Source organism: Herpailurus yagouaroundi, unplaced genomic scaffold, assembly GCF_014898765.1.
Source record: "Herpailurus yagouaroundi ecotype Mexico unplaced genomic scaffold, PumYag 159, whole genome shotgun sequence".
Classification (NCBI taxonomy): domain Eukaryota; kingdom Metazoa; phylum Chordata; class Mammalia; order Carnivora; family Felidae; genus Herpailurus; species Herpailurus yagouaroundi.
In genome coordinates, this window is record NW_024412400.1 from 12,100,564 (window position 1) to 12,118,883 (window position 18,320).

Here is an 18,320-nt window from a genome sequence, read left to right on the forward strand (position 1 = left end):
TACCTGCACTAAAGTATTCGGAGGGCAAGATTTTTCCTTAAGTTACTAGTAACTGGTACAGGGAGAAGTACCCAGTACTTGAAGAATAAAAGCACAAAAGAATATGACACAATGCCTTCTTTTAAGAGTCAACAGGACCATCTACAAACCAGGAAGAGAGCTCTCACCAGAAATTAATTCACTAGCACCTTGATCTTGGGTTTCCCAGACTATAGACTGAGAAAATAAATCTGTTGTGTCAGTCAAATGAATGAGTGAATGAATGAATGAATGAGTAAATAAGTAAATGAATGAGAGCACTGAGATAAGCCAGTAAGAGGTAAGCTCAAAGAGCAGTTTCTGGTTTTCAGTCTAAGCATTCTGAATGGTATATTTGCTGGTGGGGGAGAGGGAGAGGGGGGTGAGGGAGGGCTTCTTGCCCAGGTGTGTAAATTGACGTTTCTGCAATCCACTGTGGCCCAGCTGGTCTCGGTTTGTCTCGTACAGAGAGACGTATAATTTAGCAGTGGCTGACACTGGTCACTGATCCGAGCTGGAGTACACAAGGTTCACTTATTACAATGCTAAAAACAAAAAGAAAATTTGCCAGAGCGTAAATACACGTCCTTCGGTATTTTTTAAGTTTATTTGTATTATGAGAGAGAGATAGAGAGGAAGAGAGAGAATCCCAAGCAGGTTGTGCAGTCAGTGCAGAGCCCGATGTGGGATCAAACTCACAAACTGAGATCATGACCTGAGCCGAAGTCAACAGTCCAATGCTCAACCGACTGAGCCACCTGGGTGCCCAATGTCCTTCGCTGGTTTTTGAATCAAGCTACCAAAGGTTAATTCCTGAAGTTCTTCTTTATGTTTCCATCACTAGATCTCAGTCCTTTTTCTGCTGAAACTGGATATAAGAGAGTAGACGGAGGAGAGGGTCTCAGGAACTTGATAAAATTTGTCTGGAGTGTCTTTACTGTTTCTAATGAGTCTAGTTGTAGGTATATTGGGAATAACCACTTCTTACTTGAGAGCAAAGATCTGCCCTGTCTTCACTGAGAGGGACTTAAACTCTTGCTAGCCTGGAAAGAATTTACCTGCTAAGGGTGGATACGAGGCTCTGTGCAAAAATAAACCAGGACTTTTTTTTTTTTTTTTTTTTTTAAGCCCGTTGAAATATCTAGATAACAAGCAATTCCCTAATGTAGTTGTCATACATATGCTTTGAAATGGCATGAACTGATTTTGCTCCTATCCTATCAACAGCCTAAGTTAAAAGCTCCTGAGGGAATTTAACTTTAACCATAAAGCTTGTTAGAAGGATGACAAAAAAGCCGCATCCACTGATTAAATTTAAATTTACAATAGGAACATGGCCGCAACCCAACTTCATGGGCTGGCTGGAAGAACTGGAGTCTTGAGAAAATTGCAGCCTCAAGACCAAACAAATATCAGGCCTTTCTAATTCACCACCTCCTTTGGCTCACTAGCCCTTGGCCTTTCCCTTCTCCAAACTGGAATTTTGCAGAGGCAAGAGAGGCTGAAATCCGATAGGGGAAAAGGGATTCGCTTGTAGAACTCTGAAATGTCAAGGCAGTACTGAATGAATGGGTAGCAGACGGAGCTCACGGCAGCGGCCCTAAAATAGGTTCCCTGAGCTGGTGGCCTGGAGCAGGCCACATATTTAGCTGAGGGCTTCTGGGGCCAGATCGGACGCTGTGAGGTGGTTACTCCCAAACGCCGGCCTCTGGAAAAGCCACAAGCCGAGGCTCACTCACCTGCCTTGCCTAGGAGAGCTGCTCTCTGCCTATTTCTCCCCAGGCAAATCACCCACGTTCCTGCACGCTGTTCCCCACCCCTTCCCAGCGAGGGCAGAGGGACCCCGGGCAAGGGTCAAGTCGTTGGCATGCAGCCAGCCGCCCACCAGGTATTAATAGAGAGCCTTGGGCTGCAGGAGCCTGGCACTGGGGCCTCGGGTTGCAAAGTGAAAGGAGCGCCAGGAGCGTGTCCTCATCTCTCCCTCCGCCCTGGCGCGCGCCCAGCTGCCGCCGGGTGCACCTGCGGGGCCCCAAGGGGGGCGCTGCCTCAGCAACTGCAGCCGCTGCTTAGACTGCGGGAGCCGCGCGGGGGACAACCCGGAGTCGGGGAGCAGCGATGAGCAGCGACTCGGACCGCGAGTGCCCGCTGGACGGTAACGACTGGCCTCCGCGTGGCTGTGATTTTAGCCCCTAACCGCTTCCCTCGCGGGCTTTTATCCCCGGGATTGCTGGGTGACCTGGGGATTGAGGAGGAGGGCTTATTTCTCTGCAAGGCGGCTGGGCTGGGTAGGAAGTCCCCATCTTCATGGATTTTTTTGCATCCTTTTCTGTACCTTTCAGGGTTAATTTTAGAATTTAAACAAGTTAACTTTTATACAGCGCAGAGGACTGCGCTCGCAACATAATGGGCACCGTGCAGGTTTGTGAAATGAAATGCGTGTCGGGGTTTCACTGCTTGGCGCGCTGCTGCGGGGATCCTTAGACCCCGTGAAAGTCCCTTTCCTGAAGGAAGACGATTTTGCTTCTACTTGGGACGTGCACAGCATCACCCCCGCCCTCCCACCTCCACCCTCCCACCTCCACCCTGCTACTCTTAGCAACTGGCCTGAAAAGAGGCTACCTTGATCTTACAGAGAGAGTTGATGCCCTGATGCACATGGGATGGGAGCCTGCGGGTGGGGGACTGGACGTTAGTTGTTTAGGGAAGGTGTTGGGCCGCAGAATTCCCCAAACTGATTTTATAACGCGGATGCCATTTAGTTCATCTGTAAAATAATGGTTACTGGCTTTTGAGAGGGAAGGGTCTTAGACTGCTTTGAACATGTGATGAAATATTCCGAACCCGTCTCCCATGGGGTTTCACCCATCTGTACACATTTGGATGTTTGCTAAAGATTTCAGGGTAGACTCCTTACCTACCTCCGTGAACCCCCCCCCCCCCGCAAGATTCCCTGCTTTGAAAGGTCATTCCTATTGTTATTCAGGCATTTTCACTAACTAGTTAGTTGTTGACCTTTTAGGAGGAGCGCTCCTCCAGGAATAACTCCCCTTTGCATCAGCATCCTTTCGGGTTGTACTGAACTCGGCTTAATAAATCTGTGTTAAGTTGAAGCTCTCTGGGGGCTTGGGCACAACAGGTGCGTCAGATACCCTGGCTTGGGTTTCCCTGGGGATCATTTTCAGGGTGGGGAATTTTGCACAGTATTTGGCAAGACAAGAGCCATTGTACTACAAGAAATCTTCTTCGTTCATTCCTTTTATCCTCCCTAAAAAGTTCCCAGCATAACTGTCTTGATCCTATTCAAACAAAAAACATTTTTTTAAGTTGCATTGTTATTGTGTTTCATTATATGGTATGAAAAAACTAGTGCTATCAACTTCTGGAGCTTTTTGTAAAATTACTATTTTTGTGTTTCTAGGGCCAGCACGCTCTGTACTTTAAGACATCTAGCTGTTGGAGAACTGATTGAAAACTATAAAGTAGATTGTTGATCAGAAAAAAAAATTTCCCAGTTATATGGCAGGCTTCTTCATGTGAGGCAAGGATAAGCCGGATAATTGTATGGGACAACCTTAGCCCTGCACTGTTTTGTTTGTTTGGTTTTCTGTTTTTAATCGTAATTCTTTCAAAGCCATACACCCGTTAGAAGTCTGATAGGAACTTAAAAAAAAAAGTATCTATTCTTCCTAAATTAAAGATGTGTCCTTGTAATTGGGCATGTCTTGTGATGACTTCAATAATTAGCCATGTTTGAATAGTGAAGTGTGAAGTTTAACCTGACATTTGAATTCTGGAGAATGCTAGAAGGCCCAGGCTGTGCGTCGGGTCGTCTTGGAACAGGTGATAAGGCGATATAGCATGTCTAATAGCAACCAATTGTGCCAAAAGTTGCCTATGACATCCTTAAAAAAGCACAGGATGTATATGTCAAACTTAGTAAATTTCTAAGTATGTGTGACAAGATCGTGTAAGGTGACATTTGATGAGTATGTTAAATGATACGCCTTGTGTTAAACCCTCTTGTTGACTATCTGCTACAGCCCTATACATTATGGAAGAACATCACAGGGAATCCTGTTACAGATAAAGAATTCCTCATGCTTAAATACGGTTTATGATCTTGCCATAGCACATCCAATTAATTATATGATATGGAAAGTTTAATTCCATTAACAATTAAGAATTCTTTGGACTCACATGATATTCCTCCCCCCAACCCGTGGTTTGAAATAATAACACAAACCTTCCACATAAATCGTCCTGCAAACTCATTCTTTTTATTTTATGCAGCTTTGATTCTTGTTGAAACACTTTTAAAATGGAAGCGAATTTCAAGTTTTAATGGGGAGGGGTAGATATTTTTTTCTCTTGAAAAGCTGACCTTTAAATACTGTTGTAAGTCTGGTATGTTGTAATAAGATTGAAACCGTGATATCCAGGAACAAAATTTTTCTGTAATTTGTCTGGTGCCCTCTTTATAACTCAAAGATAATGACAAAAGATGCTGATTTCCCGCCGTGTTGTCATGTTGAATTACACTGCTTTGTTGCAAATCATAGTTAAGCTAACTTTTGATCTCCCCTCTGCCCTTGGCTTCCCCTGCTTTGTTATATATAGATGTTATGACAGTTTATGAATACCTAATTTGTAAGTGTCCCCTAATTGTTTTGCATAAGCATTTGAGGTGCTTTCAAGTGCGTGAAAGTTGAGTGTCTTTTGTTTATCTTTTTCTTTTCAGAGTTAGGTCCGGGAACAAGAACCTTTGTAAAGATCCATAGCCGCCCCCTTCCCCCCCTCCGCCTCTCCCCGCCATTTAAAAAGTCACCGCTCTTTGGGAAAGGAAGAATGAATGAGTAGCCTTTAACCTGATATATTTATATACTCTGCAAAAACTATAATGTTGCTTCCACACTGTCCCGGGGAACAGGATGATATTGTTTTCTTTTTCATGACTCACTGCTGCTTCAGTTTTCTGAGAAGTGGGATCCTGGGCCTCTTTTTTTTCCGGGAGCACCACGTTTCTCTTCCAAGTGGGCAAACTCCTCTTTGGTCTTGAAGGGAATCTTGACCTTGCTTTTGAGATTTTCGCTTGCAGGCGTTCTGGTAACCTTGCTGAGGATCCCTGTGACCCCATCCCCTCCCTGCTTTCCAGCCCTGACATACTTCTCCTCTAGAAGTCTAAATCTCTTGATTCCAGTCTAAATCAGTGTCTTTTGGTACACCTGTTCCATAGTGCAGAGGGTGGTAGGATGGAAATGGAAATGGTAAAATGCCTCAAAGAAAATAATACCTCAAAAATGGAACCCACATTAAATTTATGCACAACACGCATGGATTCTGGCACAGTCCCTTTTTCTCCTCCCCCCACTTTCCTTTCACCTTGAGCTTCTCATGATCATGGAGGGACGGGATCTCCATGGTGTTTGGTTCTGTGCCCATTAAACTTCTTTTTGGATTATGAGGGACTGAGTATGTAAAACACCTATTATTTTGTCCCCTTGCGATCACCACATAGGTGAAGACATAAAATTTTGCCATCCTCCTGGGATCACATGTCCTATGTGCTCCTTTTTAACCATAGCCCCTCCCCTCCCCTGTAAGTAACTACTACCCTGACTTGGGTAGTAATTACTGTCTTGCACTTTTTATAGTGTAACCGTCTAATTATGCCTTCCTGGACATAACAATTTAGTCTTACCCATTAAGAAAACCTGTGATAGGTCTTTTAATTTATAGGTTCACCCTCCTGTCCTTTTCCATTCTTATAGTTTATCTGTTAAAAAGCCTGGGTTATTGGCCTCTAGACTTTTCCACAGTCTGGATTTTGCTGCTTTTGTGCTGGTGGTTCAGTGTTTTCCTTGAAGATCACTTTATTTTGAGCACTATTTTATACCACCCAGCCCTTCCTCCTTCTACATCTTCTGGGTTAAATTACATTTCTTAGTTTAATCTTTGACTTCTAGAAAGAGCCATGATGTCATTTTATCTACTAGGCTTTTTATTAGCAGGCAATAAAAGATTTTATTGAGCTTCTATTAGGCAGCCCTCATTTCTTACATTCATTTCATAATTAATTTCAGTAAGTTGATTGAAAATTGATGCTCTCATTAACTAATCATTTCAAGTACTAGTAATTTGGGAGCATTATGGGCAGTCTCACAAACGTATATGTACATATATGTATGTGTATATTATATATATATTTTAATGTTTATTTGTTTTTGAGAGAGAGAGAGAGAGAGAGAGAGAGAGAGAGAAGGAGGGGCAGAGAGAGAGGAAGACACAGAATTTGAAGCCGACTCCAGGTTCTGAGCTGTCAGCACAGAGCCCCATGCGAAGCTCGAACTCATGAGCCTTGAGATCATGACGTGAGCCGAAGTCGGACGCTTAACTGATTGAGCCACCAGACACCCCACAAACTTTTATATTTTAAGCCCTTTTTTGATCTGTTTTCAGAATTTTTCACATTTCTTCTATGTTATTTTTGGTTTCATAAGTAATATTCAGGCAATTATTTCTTCTTCGTACCATTAGTAAGAGTAACATGTTGGAGTGTTTTCCACGTTTGGCAATAGGGTTTAGTTTGAAAAAATGTTTATGTTGGGTTGCTTAAATCGTAGTAGATTGCAGGATAGTTTGTACAGCAAGAACACATTTTGTTGAAAAATAATAATTCATTTATACATATGAAACCGGAGGTGAAAGAACTTACACTTGGGGATTAAAAGTAGTTGTATACAGGGGGCACCTGGGTGGCTCAGTCGGTTGAGCCACTGACTCTTGATTTCTGCTCAGGTCATGATCCCAGAGTCATGAGATCAAGCCCCATGTGGGGCTCCATGCTGAGTGTGGAGCTTGCTTTAGATTCTCTCTTTCTCTCCCTCTAGCCCTCTACCCTACTTTCCCTCTCCCTCTTTCTAAAATATAAAATAAAATAAAATAAAATAAAATAAAATAAAATAAAATAAAAACAATAGTTGTATACAGTTGGGCAGGTAATGAATTTTTCCTTTGGTTCTTCTGCTTGTCTGTATTTTCTGAAGAGCATCTTCATTGCTTCTGACAGACAGAAAGAAAAAATAATAATTTAATAGGGAAGTGGGCTGGGAATGGGGTTTTTGTTTTGCTTACATGTTTTTCTCATTCATTTTAGGCCAGGCTTTCCAGTTGTATTTGTCTGGCTTGCTTTTTGTTTTCTTACACAAGCATGATTGTCATTTCTATTGTTCAAACAAATCCTTATATTGGAATCTAAATGTGTTCTTATTAATCCCAAGTTACTGAATATTCAAGTTGTTTCAACTTTTTTTTTTTTGTATCACAAATATGATAGAAGAGAAATAATTGGCCGGAAATTAAGTAAAAATATAGAAGCAAAAGAAAAAAAAAAGGTAACTCTACAAATCTACCAAAGGATTAGCAATGTTTTAAGGCATAATATAGAGTTGAAAATTTGCATAGAAATGCATCAGGATTAGCAATTCTTGAAAATCCAATAGGCAGAAATACTTATTTTTTTTTTTTTTTTTTACAAATCATCATCCTGACTAATTTGCACTTGGTTATGGCAGTGATGGGGAAGGACAGGGTTTGAGCTTTGCTTTTTATAAACCAAAACTTAGTTTCTGACTCTAATAACAGGCCCCTTTCAGGGCAACTTAATTTATAGATTCCCCAGTACAATGGAGATGTTAACAAATAACATTACTAACGTCATGGGGTTTTGTGAGAATGTACGTAAAGTACCTGGCATGTTTAAAACTAGTATGTCCTGTCTTCCTCCCTCATTTGAATGTTCACCATATTGAAGTGTATGGATAAATATGCATGGAATTCTATGGGGAGTATGTTTTAAAATAAGACATAGCTTAGATAGAACCTTCAAAGCAAATAACAAATGCACTGTGGTATAAAGAAAGAAGACCTTGATCTTTATCACTCCTAATAGAGTAATTGAAAAAGGGACAGTGGTATATATATATATATATGTGTGTGTGTGTGTGTGTGTATAATTTATTATATTATAATAATTATAATTATATATATATAATTTTTTAAAGGTTTATTTTTGAGAGAGTGTGTATGCATGCAAGTGGGGGAGGGACAGAGAGAGAGAGGGATCTAAAGCAGGAGGCTCTGCTGTGACAGTGTAGAGCCTGATTTGAGACTCAAACTCACAAACTCTGATATGACCTGAGCCAAAGTCAGCTCAACCAACTGAGCCATCCAAGCTCCCAGGACAGTGATTTTTTAAATAGTCTTCCTGGGGCGTCTGGGTGGCTCAGTCGGTTAAGCGGCCGACTTGAGCTCAGGTCACGATCTCGCGGTCTGTGAGTTCACGCCCCGCGTCGGGCTCTGGGCTGATGGCTCAGAGCCTGGAGCCTGCTTACGATTCTGTGTCTCCCTCTCTCTCTGCCCCTCCCCCGTTCATGCTCTGTCTCTCTCTGTCTCAAAAATAAATAAAACGTTAAAAAAAATTAAAAAAAAAATAGTCTTCCTACTCAGAACTGAAACAGCAGAGATAGAGAATACAATAGAAAAATATGGGAGACAGAATTTTGTTTTTTGTTTTTTGTTTTTTTGCCACTGATTACATTATGATCATTGAGCTCAACATTTTCCTGGGTCTGTGCAAGGACAGAGCCTTTGGTGGATTTAGAGAACTAAAGTCGGTTTGCTTCCATTGCCATCACTGCTGTAAGGGCCATCCCTTCAACAGAAGTTGCATATTTGAACATGAAATGAATCAGAGACCTCCAATGTGGGTTTTCACCTGATACTCCTTTTATGAACAATACATCACAAAATTCTCATGCAATGGAGTTATACAGAGCAGGTTTTTTTCCCTGCCTTAGCTGAGCTTCATTTTAAGTCCTACATATGGTTTACATACTTAAAGTTGTCTTGTCTATGGCCTCTGTGGTTGGGGCCCCTTGAGCTGGGGATAAATCCCAACAAGTGTTGGTCCCAACTCAAGAGGGCACCATGGAATGCATCTTTGCTGTTCTCTTTTTGTTTCTTATTGTTGGTGGAATGGTTAAATTTTGTAGACTAAGACTTGAAAACATGTGGATTTGGGTGAGCAAATAGGATATTTAGAGTTGAAGGATTTAGATCAATGGGATATCAGCTGTCTATTTTACAGGTGGCTGTCTCACTGATAATCTCTTTAAAAGGCATACACTTGAAATTTGTATTAAAAGAAACTTTTAAGATTTACAATAGCATCAAAAAGAATGCATAAAGATAAGCCTAACCAGGGAGGTAAAAAGTTTTTACACTGAAAACTGCAAACATTACTGAAAGAAATTAAAGATGACACAAATAAATGAAAAGACATACCGTGTTCCTTGATATGGTTAAGATGTCTATACTATCCAAAGTGAACTACAGATTCAAAACAATGCTCATCAAAATTCCAAGAATATTTTCTGCAGAAACAAACAAACAAACAAAATCTTAAAATTCATATAGAATCTCAAGGGACCCTAAATAGCCAACACAATTTTGAAAAGTAGCAAACTGGGAGGACTCAGACTTCCTGATTACAAAACATATTGCAAAGTCATACTAATTGAAACAGTGTGGTACTTACATAAAGAAGGATATATAGACCAATGGATTAGAATACAGAGCCATGAGATAAGCCCCTATGTATGTGGTCAAATGATTTGCAACAAGGGTGACAAGACCACTCAATGGGGAAAGGACAATGTCTTCAACAAACGGTGTTGAGAAAACTGTATATCCATATGCAAAAGAATAAGGTTGGATCCTTACTTTATACACTACACAAAATTGACTGAAAAATGGATTGAAAGCCTGAACTGAAGACCCAAAACTACAAAATTCCTGGGAGGAAACATAGGGGAAATCCTTACAATGTTTGATTTGGCAATGGTTTCCTGGATATGACACAAAAAGCAGAGGCAACAAAAGCAAAAATAGACAAGTAATACTCCATTAATCTAAAATACCTTTGTGCATCAGAGGACACAAACAACAGAATGGAAAAATATCCTGTGAAATGGGAGAAAATATTTGCAGATCCTGTATCTGCTAAGGAGCTAATATATAGACTATATAAAGAACTACAACTCAATTACAAAAAATCAAATAAGTCAGTTAAAACTTAGGCCAAAGACTTGAACAAATACTTCTTCAAAGATGACACACAAATGACCAAAAAGTCTATGAAAAGATGCTCGGCATCATGAATCATCAGAGAAATGCAAACCAAAACCACAATGAGCGATCACCCACACTCACTGGGATGACTACTATTAGAAAATAAAAATAAAATAGAAAATAACAAGTGTTGGAAGGATGTGGAGAAATTGGAACTCTTGTAGGCTATTGGCAGGATTGTGGAATGGGGCAACTGGTATGAAAAACAGTAGAGAGGTTCCTCAACGAAGTAAAAATAGAACTATTATGTTATCCAGAATTCCTATTTCTGGATCAATATCCAAAAGAACTGAAAACATGGTCTTAAAAAGATACTTGTGCACCTGCATTCACAGCAGCACTGTTCACAATAGCCAAGAGGTACAAGCAACCCAAATGTCCATCAATGGATGAGTAGACAGACAAAATGTAGTTTATACATACAATACAATATTATTCAGACTTAAAAAGGATAGAAATACCATCACTGGCTACCACATGGATGCACCTTGAGGACATGGTGTTAAATGAAATAAGCCAGACATAAAATTTTATGATCGGACAAATACTGTATGATCCCACTTAAATGAGGTAATGAAAGTAATCAAATTCATAAAACCTAAAGTAGAATGGTGGTTACCAAGGTGTGGGGGAATCCAGGGAGAAGGACAAGTCTTTACTTGTTATAGAGTTTCAGTTTTGCAAGATGAAAAAGTTCTGGAGATCTGTTTCACACCAATATGAATACAGTATACTTCAACAGAGTGAGTTGCACACTTAAAAATAGTTAAAATGGTAAATTTTATCTTATGTGCTTTTTACCGCAATAAAAAAAAAAGAACACCTAATTTAAAAGCAAAGGAAGCAGGCTTTTAAGAATAGAAAAATTTGTGAAATAATTTTAAAACTTACTTGCCTCCCTCAACAGATTTAACCGTCTTTTGTGTATATTGGCATTGCCATTGGGAGGCCAGAATAATACAGCATTTCTAAGAGTTGAGATGTATCCGCCATATTTGTCATTGAATGATGGGCAGATTGCTGTTTTTGAATTCTTGAATGATGGGCAGATTGCTGTTTCTGAATTCTTGTAACTTTTATACTGTTTGTCTCCTTCATCATGATCTCCCATGAATGTCAGAGAAAGAGTAATTTCTTTCTTCTCATAAATCCTAGTAGCGTCTTTAGCCGCCACTTGCCACATTTCCTCCAATTTATTGCTTTCGACAACTTTGGCTATTGTCCCATATTCCTGGTTTTCTAGCCCACGAAAGGTTGGTATCGCACCCGATGTAAGGTTGATTGCCTCCGGATGAAATGTGAATAGGTTTATATAAGAGGAGGTCTAAGTATCTACTACACTAACATTTTTCTACTTATTTATTTTGCACTCCTTTGTATTTTTGTGTGCGTTCTGGATATTTGATGTTGCCAGATAAGACGCTTCCTAACAGAGTGTATGTAGGTGAAAACGTATTTTTATGTACACATATGCGTGCATAATTATAGTTCACGCTCATGATTTGGAGAAACCCATAACGTTTTATTGCTCAAGAGGTACACATGTAAACAGGTTTGGCAAGTGAGTCCCGGCTTAAAGGAAACTTATAGCTTTCTACTCACTGAACTGTACTGGGAGTATGATAGATCCCTCACCCTTCTGGAGGGGACAATGCCTGCATATGCTCTCCTAGCTTGCTCTGTTTCTATCGCTCACGTAGGCAGTGCTACTAAGAAGTCCATAGCAGAGCCTACAGAAGGGTGCACTCTTTTATGCTGCCCATGATTTTTTAAAAGCTTTATCGAGGTATGGCTTACATATCATAAAATTCACCTGTTTGAATGTGCAATTCAATTTTTAGCAAATTTACAGAGTTGTGCAACGCTCAGCACAGTCCAATTTTAGAGCATCCCCATGCGTATGATATTTCAAAAAAACATTACCGTGCTTCTTTTTCCTGCTGTTTCTGAGTACCTGCTCTTCTCTGCAAATAGCCGTCTGCTTAAGAGGGAGTATGATCCTTACAGGTAGAATGCAAAGAGAAAGATAATTACTATGTAGATTCCAGTGGCCAAAATAAGAGTTTCAAAGGAAAACAATAGTTTTATAGCTCAGGCTATTGCCTTGATATAGGGCTCCCTAAATTCCTTTATTTCCCCTTTAACATGACCTACTAGGCCTAGAAGACAAAATCGTGGAGGTATCGCACAGAGAAGATACCTTTGTGTACCTTTAAAGCTAAGATCAAAAAAGGAATATTTAAAGTAAGAAAAGTCAGTGTAGAATCTCCACTCCTGATATGAGGTGATAATGGGGAGGGAAAAAGAGATTGAAGCAAGGGAGGCAAATGTTGAAAGACATAGCATCTATTCCTTATTACTTGGGATCAAAGCCAAGGAGCAGGGAGGGGCATAGATCATTTATATGGTAGGTTTATGGAAACACGGCCAACAACAGAAATCTTTACCAACTTCTCTTGGGGAAGGCTGCCTTGCAATCTCTTCAACGCAAAAGGGATGGCTCACTGAAATTGGACAAGGAGGGAGAGGCTTGATTTAGCCTTTGAAGGGGCGGAGGTAACTCAGAAAGACCCTCTTGTCCTCAGAGGAAGGTAGTTGAATCAAGTACCCTTGATCCTCCCAAGGGTCCCTCTCTGATGAAGATGAAATCATAGGACGATCTCTGTTGGGGAGGTTATGGAGGATGTGGCATAAATCCAGAGGGTCTATACCATCATTGACAGCCAAGGCGAGGTGACCTTAGTCGTGGAGCACCTCCCCTATCTAACCAACGGAGAGAGAGAGAGAGAGAGAAAGACCATGAATATTCCTCAGCTGTGACTGCCAGGTGAGAAAGGGTGTAGAAAGTAAGATTTCCCAGAGACAAGGGTGCTAGTGGAGACTATACTGATCCAAGGCCCCTACCGGTCTTCCTCCATCTTGAAGTTGGATAACTTGCTTTTCTGCTTATGTGCCTACAGGCCATCATGAAGAGTATTAGGAGAAGGGGAAATGGAGATCTAAGAGATGGAGCATTTTTACACAGTAAAACTGAGCACTGTCTAAAGAGACTGTTGAACTTATTACATATGACCAAATTTTAACCAGATTGGGCTAAATAAGGTACATTTTGTTACCTCTTTTTGGCAATGGGGACTCAGGGGGAAGACAAAATTAATTAGAGACCAAAATATATTTATATTTTCTCAGTATACCTGTGTGTCATAAACAACCTTGGTGCCACAAACAACCTTGAAACAAATGAAATTGGCTGCTTAAGCCACTGCCATTGACACCAGCCCCGTCTTTGCGGAGTGCAGTTGCCAAGGGTGAACATGCACAAAGCTGGGCCTCAGGTCTGCTGATGGAGCTCCCGTGGTAAGTGAGGCTTAGCGGCAAAGTCCTCCATTTTTTTTAAGAGGGAAAAACAATGGGTATCGAATGTCAGTCAAGTCACATTGTAATTCAAAGCTGAAGTGTCACTTCATTCATTCATGCCTACAACTCGTAAAAGCAAAATAATATAGAGAGACTTTTGCCAGGAAACAGCTTTGCTGAGCCTCAAGTGGTCCCTGTGGCCCTAAAGACCACATTCTTCATCATTTCTTCCAGTGAGGCGCCATCATGGGGTCCTGACACGTTTTAGGAATTCACAGTAGTGCATACCATTGATGAAGACTCTTAGCAATTCTGGAATGTGATTTGTGTTCATTATGTGAATGGGATTTTAACTGAAAAAATGGGCTTTCACCATAGAATCACGGACAGTTAGAGTGGCCAGGCATCTTGTAGAGGGTCATTTAACTGACGGCATCATTTAACCAGAGAGGAAAGTACTATTTGCAGTCAAAGAACTATGTAGGGCTAGAGTCGGGGCTGGGCTCTCCCATCCCAAGTTCTATAATGTTCTGTCCGTGCCTATTGTCAGAGCAGATAATGAAAAGTAAGAAATCAACCCTGTAAAATACAGATTAAATCACTGTTAAATTTTGTTAGTTTCCACCAGCATCTGAAGTACAGTGCTAAGAATTTCAGCGTTCAGGAGCTTCTTAATGGGAAATATTATAGAGCAGCTATCTAAATATTCAAATCTGTTTTGATGATTAAGCTGCAGCATTGGCAAATTTTAAATTTCCACACTCCAATTTTGCCTATTAAATATATTGCTAAGTCCTTTTGTTTGAGTTTCTTGCTGATAAGACTATTCCCAATTCAGCACTCTGGATATTGTGTTGTTTGATCTCCTAATGCTTTGCATTGACTTTCAAAATCAATAGAGACTTAGTTGGTATTTTATGACATATCTTATCTGTTCTTTCAAATGCTATGTGCGCCAAAAAATATAGCCAGGGAACATATTTTCTTCATATGCACTTTCATCATGGTTTATTCTGTTATGCCATCAGCTCAGTTTTGTTTCAGTACCTAATTTGTATGAAGCGATGATAGAGAAGAAAGAAAATCCATAAAAAATTGAATTTCCTGATACTTGTTGGTGGCCTTATTTTTCAAGTTGATGGCACAACAAAAGAGAATTTCAGAAAGTAATTGTGGAACATACGTATGATGACAGTTTTGTCCAGAAGTGTTCAATACAATATGTCAGTTTAGCAGTTAATTGTTCTTTTATTGTTTCACGTGTATGCGTCCAGTCTCCCTGGTGAGAGAGGCAGCGTGGTTTCGTGATAAGAGAAGAGACATTGCAATCAATCATAGTTTGAATATCAGCTCTGCTATTTACTATACCAGCTATGTGACCTCCCCAAAGTTAATGAACTTCTCTGATCCTCATTTTCATATTTGTACAGTTGGGCATGATAACTTGCCACACAAGATGTCATAAAGAGTTGCGTAAACACGTGTTAACGTCCAGTGCGGTGTCTGTCTGGGCCACGGGCGTTCAAAACATGGTAATCATTTGTCTTGATTTGAGTTTTTCAGAAGCAGACCTAAGTCAAGGGTAAAAGAGTAAGTAGTTACTTTGGAAGGTGGTTTCAGAGCTAGCCAACAGAGAATACATGATAAAGCAACGTAGCCCTGTGCGTAATTGAAGCTTAATTCTACTGGGGAACTCGGGGTGTTAGTGAAGAATACACACCTCAGAGTCATCCCCTATGAAAGACAAACGAGCTGGATATTTAGCCATTAATTTCTATTGGTGATTGGTGGGAGATGCTGAGGTATGGGTATTCGTTTTTCAGAACTTCAGGCTTGCCACATAAGTGGGCAGAGAAGGTTTTGCCAAGATAGGCTGCAGGCAGAGGGATAAAGACAGTTGACTTGGAAGGGATTGCTTGAGCACAGGTCCGCCCCTGAAGAACCACTCTACTCCATTTTTGTTAACTATCACTCCATTTCCTTAGTGAAGAATTTTGTTTTCCTAGTTCCCTATCGTTGGTATGCTGAAACCACTTCCTACCAGCTCGTGAGAGTGTCAAATATTCAGAAATGTTGTAAGCGAATTATCAGATTGTTAGTATCTTGAGATTAGCCTGATGGGAGTCTTCACACCAGGAAACTAGACAAGTGCTGTCAGTCAGGGCCTTTTTCTTCAGAAACCAGTTTACTGGCGCACCACTGTCCCCGTGCCTCTTCTCCCAGTGGATGGAGAATAGGAGTCACGTGCAGAGGCTCAGGAGTGAGACCTGAGTTCAAGTCTGAGCTCTGAAACCTTTTGGCTGTGCAGCTATGGACAAGTTACCCAACTTCTGTGATCCTCAGTGTCTATAAAACAGCATGCCTATAAAACAGCATGTGTGTAACTTGTATGGGTAGGGTGAAGATGAGGCACAATAACATATTGTGCGTAAGGAGTACTCTGGCATAATGTGCTTATTATCGAAATTAAACCTTACCCAATTATGGGAGAGGCTGAGGAAGAAAAATTGCGTGAAGAGGCAAGAGGGTTTCTCTGGAAATCAGATAAAAGTCAAGTCACTAACCAGCCCCCCTGAAGCACTGGCAAGAGAGGGCAAGTTAGAGCTTATAGCGGAGCCTGGGAACGCAGGTGGGTACAGTTGCCCAAGTGTGACCGTGCACGGAGCTGGAGAAAGAAAGCTGTTTCTCTGTGTAGCTTCCATCCCTGAGAATCAACAAGCAAGCATTCAGATGAGAAGAGAAGAGGCAAGGACAAGCCAATATGTGCTGGGATGTCGGCAACCACTCACCACGGTATCTGACATCAAAGACTGTCCGAGAGGCCGGGCCGCTGCTTCTCTTCTGTCTGAGTGCAGATCCAAGAGCCGCAGAGAATAATGGATTAGGAGACCACCCCAGCGGGCAGAATCAGAACCCCGTGCAACAGGTGCAATATGTCCTTGGCTAGATTTCAGAACTGCTGTGGACCAGTGGCTGGCTCTGTGCCTTCCGTTCTTTCCTGGGAGTGTCTATGGTGGTAATCGTATTTTTGCTATTTTATGTTGAGTGTGGTGTCTGAGACTCTGTGTGTTTAGTTTATGGGTCCCTGAACCAAGAGCAGCTGCAACTGAATAGCCTTTTATGTTTGTAGACTTGACACAAATCAGAAGCGATCCTGGACTACAAGCCTGTTTCTATAATAGGACAAGATTTGGGCAGGTTTGGGGATGGGAATAAGTGTATTTTGTGAGTGGAAGGAGTATGAATAATTTTTGGTAAGAGGGTAGACTCTAGTAGATTGAAAAAAAAAATGGCTTCACATTCCTTTATTCCTTCCTAGCATTCGTATCACTTTGCAATGTGACATTGCCTTCTGTCGTCAAGAGGTGAGCTTTTTTTCTGTATCTTTGAATCCGCTTGTTCTGGTGACTTGCTTTGATCAACACAATGTGGCAGAGGTGATGTTGTGTGACATACAATCCAAGGCCTCAAGAGGCTTTGTAGCTTTTGCTTTCACTATCTTCAAACCTACTGTCACCTTGTGAGGAATATCAGTCTAATCTCTTTGAAAATGAAAGCCTATGTCGAGAGAGAGGTCCAGCTATCCTGGGCTTTCCAGATGGGCTCAACTCCCAGCCAATGCACAAGCTGATCCAGTTGTGTGAGTAAGCCCAGGCAAGACCAGCAGAATCACCCAGACAAGCCACAGCATCACGAGAAACAATACATCATTGTTGTTTTAAACTTCTAAGGCTTGGGGTCATTTGTTACACAACTGTAGATAACTGATACCTCCTCCCAATAAATTATTTTTGTGTTTCACTTAACCAGAGTGAGTTTTAGTTGTTTGTATCTTCACAGGGTTGCTGTGTGGGATAAATATGCTATTATTTGTAAAGGACTTAACCCAAACCTGGCACATAGGAAGTGCTAGATAAATGGTAGCTACTATTCTATGAAATAAGTTCCAGATGTTTATGAGAGGTGAAGTATGGACAGCCCTTACAGGCTCTGGTAGACCTATAGAAGGAGGTACATGACCATCAAACAATATGTGTGCCCCTAAATCTCAATTTTCTCAAAGTCAAAATGAGGATATTTGCTAAATGATCTATAAGTGATGGTCAGGCTCTAAGATCCCATGTTCCTATGCAAGATTGGCCCCAAACCCACTTTGGCACATATTCTAGATGGACCCAAATTCAAGCCTCACTGGGTCTCAGCTGTGGACGCACCCATGCCAATGTCTTTATGATCTGTTATGCAGTGTCCTACGGGCACTTCATTTGTCAACATCAGAGCAGCGATGAGATGTGTGGGCATCCCCCTGGGCAGCCATGTTTGCCACTTCAGGGGCACCATCTACAATGTAGTTTATGTGACTGTGGTGGCTCCCAAGAAGGTTAAATTTTTTAGAATATTTTCTCTGATTTTATATGGGGTAAGGCTGATTCTGTGTAGCATAAAGGATGAGAAGGAAGGTGCTGGGGGCAGCCTCACCTTCTTTTCTACTTCACTGAGCAGTTCAATTCTGTTCCTACGTTTGCATACTCTGCTCGGCAATGCGTTCGCCCTGCAAGGGCCAGAGTCCTCTCTCCTTAGGAGGCAGTTTAGATCATCTGATTTTCCTTAAAGATGCTTCTTGGAAAGGTCTTACTGCCATTCCAACAGCTTCGTGGTATGTTCCTTCCAATCACTTGTAATAGCCTCCATAAAGGAGTTTTGCTAAGTACAGTTTTCTGCATTTGAGGTTGGCCTCATGAGAATGTCACAGCATG

The 18,320-nt window shown here is 41.1% G+C and overlaps 1 protein-coding gene across 1 annotated transcript in view; it reads left to right on the top strand.

The window, feature by feature from the left end:
* The first annotated feature begins 1,981 nt into the window (after positions 1–1,981).
* Positions 1,982–18,320, top strand: part of GADL1 (glutamate decarboxylase like 1) — a 170,279-nt gene continuing 153,940 nt past the window's right edge. Inside the window, exon 1 of the mRNA XM_040479987.1 lies at positions 1,982–2,170. Coding sequence (XP_040335921.1) covers positions 2,134–2,170 — 37 coding nt within the window. The 5' untranslated portion in view covers positions 1,982–2,133. The remainder of the gene's footprint in view (positions 2,171–18,320) is intronic.